The sequence below is a fragment of the Trachymyrmex septentrionalis genome, unplaced genomic scaffold, assembly GCF_001594115.1.
Source record: "Trachymyrmex septentrionalis isolate Tsep2-gDNA-1 unplaced genomic scaffold, Tsep1.0 scaffold78, whole genome shotgun sequence".
Classification (NCBI taxonomy): Eukaryota; Metazoa; Arthropoda; class Insecta; order Hymenoptera; family Formicidae; genus Trachymyrmex; species Trachymyrmex septentrionalis.
In genome coordinates, this window is record NW_017305967.1 from 591,388 (window position 1) to 598,408 (window position 7,021).

The 7,021-nt window shown below is 33.2% G+C and overlaps 2 protein-coding genes across 4 annotated transcripts in view; both read left to right on the plus strand.

The window, feature by feature from the left end:
- Positions 1-4,301, plus strand: part of LOC108754194 — a 6,386-nt gene extending 2,085 nt beyond the window's left edge. For 2 of the 3 annotated variants that reach the window (XM_018496333.1, XM_018496331.1), the window contains exons 2-5: positions 1,994-2,577; positions 2,670-2,839; positions 3,043-3,229; positions 3,967-4,300. In XM_018496333.1, coding sequence (XP_018351835.1) covers positions 2,008-2,577; positions 2,670-2,839; positions 3,043-3,229; positions 3,967-4,155 — 1,116 coding nt within the window. In that variant the 5' untranslated portion in view covers positions 1,994-2,007 and the 3' untranslated portion in view covers positions 4,156-4,300. Of the gene's footprint in view, positions 1-1,993; positions 2,578-2,669; positions 2,840-3,042; positions 3,230-3,966 lie in introns of all 3 variants that reach the window. The other variant, XM_018496332.1, reaches the window with a different exon arrangement.
- Positions 4,302-5,132: 831 nt separating this feature from the next.
- The window catches only part of LOC108754175, an 11,217-nt gene continuing 9,328 nt past the window's right edge, over positions 5,133-7,021 (plus strand). The window contains 2 exon segments of the mRNA XM_018496297.1: positions 5,133-5,599; positions 6,336-6,464. Coding sequence (XP_018351799.1) covers positions 6,411-6,464 — 54 coding nt within the window. The 5' untranslated portion in view covers positions 5,133-5,599; positions 6,336-6,410.

The window sequence follows — 7,021 nt, forward strand, 5'->3', positions numbered from 1 at the left end:
TTTCTTGATTACACGAATAAACATGAAGATGTCTGTCATAATTGTATTATGTACATAGAACTAATTTCCATTTGAGGAATATGAAATTATGACGCATGTTGGAATATGTTTTCAAACATCTTAAAACTTTTTAACATAACAATTTTGAAAATGACAATTTAATCGTCTTGCAACGTTGGATCTTCTTCATAATAACGAAACAGTCTACGGCGATTCAATTACAGAAGAGAAATTGGAATGAGATTTGCTACAGCAAGAGGATCGTAAATCGCGTTATTGTTGATATATGCAACCTGATGGATATTATGCAATCACAATTCATCGCTAATTATATTACATATTATATACACCGTTAATCTTGCCGACGATTAGTTTCCACTAGGAATCATCCTGAAAGGAATTTATTGCATCAATAAACGTTTCACATGTAATTTTCAGTTTGAGAAAAAGGCAATAAGGCCTAAAAAGCATTTCGAGAGGCTGTGTCAAGCGTTGTGATCATGACTCATTCCTCACGAAAAATTACACTCTCTTTTCACGCTTAGGATAAGCGCAAAACTTATGCAATTTTATATTTTTATCCGTTGCATCACGAGCAACTGTTATTCGCCCAGGGAATGCCAAGTATGGGACGAGACGCTTCCTCATATTACGCATGCCAGTAATCTCTACTGCTGTGTAACAGGAACATTCGGCGAAACAGATTAATTTCGCCTTTGTTTTTCTTCTATTGCTACAATCAGAATGAAAAAGGATTTGGAGAATCAAACGCGAATTAAAATCTCCTTTACTTCCTTGATATGTGACGCTACTTCAAATTAATTTATAATCTATTGACAATGCATTAGTATAATATTTACTGGCAATCTGAAAATGCAGGTACTCTAGTAGGCAGGCTGGTTTTAATGTTCCGATGAAACTTCATCGTTTTCAATGTCGCGCAAACAATTCCAGGAAGCGATATATTTATGCGTTATTTATTTATATATCGATCAACATAGCAATCTGTACGGGCTCCTCGAAAACTCTTCTGAAATATAACATTAAAATTAACGGAAGACCTCGTCATAAGAAGAATCATTGACTGGTTCAGCTTATGGAAAAGATAAAAAATAATGAAAAGAAGAGGACAAAGTAGAAATGCAATTCCTAGGAAGCAACATTGCATTAATGGAGAAACATGAACTGCCAGCATTCTTTCTTTAATCGGACACCATTTTGAAGTAATCCGTAAAGCAAAATAAATGACAAATAGGGGTAGAGATTATTGAGTAAAAGTAATGATTTTTGAAAAGCAAAAGAAAAAACGCAATGCAAAAAATTACATTGCATATATTAAACATTTTAACTTATTCTGATTATAAAGTTAAATGTTATTTGATTTTATTTTAAATCAATATTGTATTTTGCTTCTTATTAAATTATTGGATTTTGATATTTAATTATTGAATGATTTATTTATTGATTTAAAAAAATCTGCATAGTTTATAATTTTTTTTTTCGTGATATCTGTAAATGAGAATTTCTGAGAATTATAACTTTATATTTATTAATTTTCGTATTATATTTTATGTAAAAAATAATTTCAGAAAAGTTATCTGTTAATTTAATGCTCAGAATTAATTTATACTTTATTCTATTATAACAACCTGAAAAATATATGCTGCAAAAATATATATGAGGAGATATATTCACGGATTGCATTCTACGTATTTACAAGAATATCTTTGTAGGCAAAGATCTTTAGGATTACGAATGCTTGGGATGCTCTTTCTTCTCAGCGACTTCTTCGGTGGGATACATGCCGAAACGATTTATATTCTAAGTGATAAATATTTATCACTTGAGAAATCGCACTCACGATGGAATCGCTGTCTGTGCCAAGATTTAGCATTAAGTGTTTCGGCTTAAGAATTTCACAAAGATTAGATCCCACCGTCGTACGTTTGCCGTCGTACGCTCATTAAATGACGCGCGTTTTCTTCCTTTTAAGATGAGATCATAAAGATGGAGAAAAAGAAAAAAAGCGCGTCAACCAACGGAAAACCCGGCGGCGCCAAGCGCAATCGCGGTGCCGGACGAGGCCGGGGTGGATTTAGAGGAAGAGGTGCGAGAATCAAGCGCAATGTCGGGGCCACTCTGAAGAAGCAGCAGCAACAGACCTGGCAACGTAATGCGAGTACAGCAAACAACGCTCGCGGCGGTTTTGCTCGGAATCGCTTTAAGAGAAATGGCAATCTCACGAGATCACGTAGTAACTTGAGCTTGAATTATAAGCCAAACAATGTGAGAGGAGGCGCGTTCAATGTGCGTCGTGGCAGAGGCAACAGATTCGGCCTAACTCGCAGCCGGAGTCGTACAAACCTGACGTTCAATCAGGGCGGCTTCTTCACAAACAATAAGAGCCCGCTGAAACGAACGAACAGCTTGCCCAATCTGCGAGATCCGAATTCTGTTCACAATCGCCTGGGCTATCAGAGCCCCGCTCAGATTGCCTATCGAAATCGTGTGAAACGAGCGAAGCAGCTGTTGTTGCAGAGGCAGAATCAGAGACTGAACTTGCAGAATCAATTTAGAGTGAGTGGAATACTCGGACATGCATATGACAAATATTCTACATGCGAAAATTATTCATTACACACTGACGATGCGTGTATAAATTGTTACAGATGGCACAACCCGGCCAGAAGACCGTGTTACTTTCGATGCAGCCAAGAACTTTGGGAAGGCAACAGATACTAACATCGCAACGGCGTTTCACAACTGGTGGATTGCGATCCGATCAGATCGCTCGTGCACAAAGACGGGCGCAATACGAACAGAAACTTCTACGAATGAAGTAGATGATACTTTGTTATATTTGTTGCGTCAAATTAATTCATTAGGCTGACTACTCTTTCATATTAGTATATAATTGAGAAGTATAAACTTTTTGTTTAGCTTTATAAATACAGATTTATTAATAGTTTTATTGATGCTAAAAACGATAACTAATTTTGTCCTTTTTGAAAGACAGAATATTTAAAATATGATATGTTGTAGCCCTTCCCGGTTGAGCTCTACGCCGAACGTCAATTTCATGTGCACATTGGGAAACGAATATATACCCACCACTACACGCCAGCGACCACTCACCCTCGCACAGAACCGACCTACAACTATTACTAACCCGCGGCAAATGCCCAGAGGACGATCGCCGTTCAGGCAAAACGCACAGTCTTTAAATATGGTATACAATTTTCAGTTAAGATTTCTCTAAAGTGTATATGTTTCATTCTTTTTTTTTTTTTATTTTAACTTTAAGTTTCATGTAATTTTTTACGCGATTCTGTTTTAAATTCTTGTAATTTGGGTTCTGATTCAAATTTTTTTAGATCGCAATTAATATTTAGAGGTTAAAGAAGAGTTGCTTTTTGTAGAAAAAGATATACAGATTAAAAGATAAAGAAAGTAAAACCACTGCTTTTTTATTGATAAATATTCAACTAATAATTTCATCTACTTGTTTTTAGTAGATTGAATCGATAGGGATGATTATTATTTGAGTAGTCTTTAGAATAATTTTAAAAATTCAAAATGAAAAAGTATGAAAGAAAGAGAAAAAAATATTTTTTTTAATTTTTCTGCAATTCAACATTTTTTAAAAATTCTTTTCTTTTTGCTTTATCTCCATGATGGTGAAAAAAAATAAAAATGAAAAGAAGTAAAGTTATAATTTAGATTATTTGCCAGCAGTAGGCTGAAATAATTCACTTGCAGCCTGCATATCTTTTTCAGACATACCACCTCTCATCGCAGATTATATTTTCAAAGAGCAATTCTTTTTACTTCCAAATTGCTATTAAAAAATTGTAATTAATATTCTAGTTTAAGAAGTTACAGCAGAAAAGCGTAGAAATCACTTAGAACTTAATGAATTAAAATATTTAATCATTTTCTTAAATAATCACTTCATTAAAATTCCAGATTGACCGAGCACCATTATTCGGTCGACAGCGCTCAAGATCGAGATCACGCTCACGCTCGCGTACACACAACACGACGTCCGATTCCAGTGGAGACGTCGACGATCGTACTTTCAGCGAAGTTATGTACAGTCTGTCAGGAAATCTCGGCGTTACAGGGCGAACTCTTAATGATCGATTTAGCTTTTAAGTAGTGGCGTCGCAAATTCGACTTTATATCGAATTCATTACCAACGATACATTGGTAATTTATCTGTAACGCTAGAAATAAAAAGTAATTTTTGTTTTAACATGTAGACAAAATGCTATTATTTTTCCTTTATTAAGTACGCGTGTGTTATTAATGTCAAATTATACTGTATTAATTAATCCGTTTTCACAAATATCTTATCATTTGCTTTAATCACAAAACTGTAATTAACTTCACCTGAAATATCGCTTCTTCACATCCGTTGTTAATATGTACAAATTATCTTTAGGAAATAGATATTATCGATAGATATTATCATACTTTCACTTGAAGTACATAGTAGTATGCAATTCTTTATCTGTTTTTTATATGTCACACGATTTTCATCTATGTGCAACAACTATATCTATAAAATCTTCATTATTTTTTCATTATACAAATGAAAGAAGACGTTATTTAAATACGCAATTTTGATTACAATTTATTGAAATTTTTACATTTAGTGTGAAAGAAAATTAGCTTAAATGATTACTATTTGTGTATAAGATATAGCGCGTACTTTTCAAGTGTACTTTCTTTTGCTTTGAGAAATATACAAACCTTCGTGATTACTTATCCGTCTTTTTAAATTAATATTGCATTCTAAATGATCTTTAAAATGTAAGTGCGAAATATTAAAATATCTATGTAATTCACATACGTGTACGTACATAGATCACATTTTTTTTATATTTAGCAAGAACTTTGGTTTAGGCTTTAATTTTCAAGATTATACAATACAATTACACATATTCGAATAGAGATTAAATTAATTTTTGATTTATATTCGGATTCAGTTATACAATATAAGAGATTGTTTAATAAATAATCATATATTGCAAAGTAGATTTTATTAAATTATTATTGAAGTGCAGTTTAATTTGTAACGTAAAACATATGTACATACTCAACGTATAACTGAAAGTTGTTGGAACAAAGCTCAAAAGTTTCTCAAATGCGTATCTCGTCTAATTTTTTTTAAATAACATTTATATCACGCATATTCTGATTCGGGCACGTTAATTTTACATCGCTGATTTTATTCATTGTGTTATCCACTTCAGTGGATAATATACAATGCGCATATTTATAATTATATCGTAGGTTTGTAATCGTAATTTTAAAAGTCTGAAGAAGTTTCCTCAAGAAGTGATAACACGCATGCGTCGCTAAATATTACGCAATTGTAGAAATCCATTCGAAAAACGTGGACGATATTTTTACGCGGGTATATATCATAGTGAAAAATGATGAAGAGTGAAGTATCGTCCGAGAATAAATTGCGGTGGTACTTATCGCTATTACAATAAAAAATAAATGAACATAATATACACGCATCGCCTACTCGGTTCAGTGTTGAGTGTCAGTCATACGGATACACACGAAGTGTTCTCGTGAGGATCTTGTAAGTGAATTCAAGTTCATGCAGGATAACTGTCTGTCGAAATTGTAAACAAAACGTCCAATGTGTCGATTTTTGTGGGTATCAATCATGAAACTTTATTCCTAGGATAGAAAGGGAAAAGTGAAAATTTTTACCATTGAAGTTAATGAAGAAAATTTGCACTTTTCATCCTAGGGAAAAAAATTTCATGATTGATATCCTGAAGAACCACTCGCGGCTCGGGTGCTTTTACCTAGTATGGGAGCTTTCCAGCAGAGGCATAAATCGACACAAGAGTCATTCTGTCTTTATTTCTTACTGATTATTGAATAAACACGAGATGACTATTGTATCAATTTGTGTCTCTTGCTGGAACACTCCCTTCATTGATCAATACCTAGTGAGTTTGCTCATTTTTGTAATTTTTACTTTAAAGAATCGTAATAAGCCCCCAAAGTCTGGCCATGTCCTAAAAATGAAGTGCGTGTTCGAAATGTGTGTTTGCTTAATTGGTGATATGAATGCATGTGCGTTCTCGATTAAGGCCATGTTCCAAATTTACTGCCAGTGAAAATACTACAGTTTACGTTACGTGCACTCTAGATTTTCACTACTAGCAGTCAATTTTGGAAATAAGCCTGATACATTGTGTGGGCTCGCCAATCACAAGAGAGGATGGCCAAACTCTGGGTATTCTAAGAACTCTAGAAGTCATTAATTAAGAAGAAAAAATTCAAATTTGTTGATAACTTTACAGGAAGCGTAGGTACTACTGTCGACGATGTACATGCATACGTGTATGTAGTCTAATTTGCGCTTTTGTGCTGTCATTATGTCATTTATATCATCTTCAGTAGGGATGTGTGCGCGAAGAATAAACAAACAGGTAAAGATAAACAATAAAATATAAATAAGAGTTCAAATAAGGCTAATGAGAGTCATATGCTGTTATAAGAGTGGAGAGATAGAAGAAGCAGATAATTCTCAGGTGTTACTGGTTATCTTCAATTTATTTCAAATGTTTCAACTCCTTTATAAATGATTCACCTCAATTTTAAATGACACATCATGTTATACATACACGAATTCTTAGAAGAACAATATATATCTATTATATAGTGTAACTTTTTTAATCAATGTTATAAATGTGAATCATTATTTCTGAGCTTCGTTTTTTATCGTTTCCCATTGAATGTAATGTATGCTACATTTCTGGCAATCTGCAAGTGACTTGCTCTTAATGAAAGATTTATAAGTTTGTATTCACTGAGGAAGACTTCAAAAGAAGCTGAAACATTCGAAATAAATTGAAGATAACCAGCAACACCTGAGGATTATCTGCTTCATACAAGTAATACATCTTAAGAAGATAAATTACTTTATCGTTGAATATAGAATTAAATTATTTATATACAAAATTATATCTTTAATATATATATATAT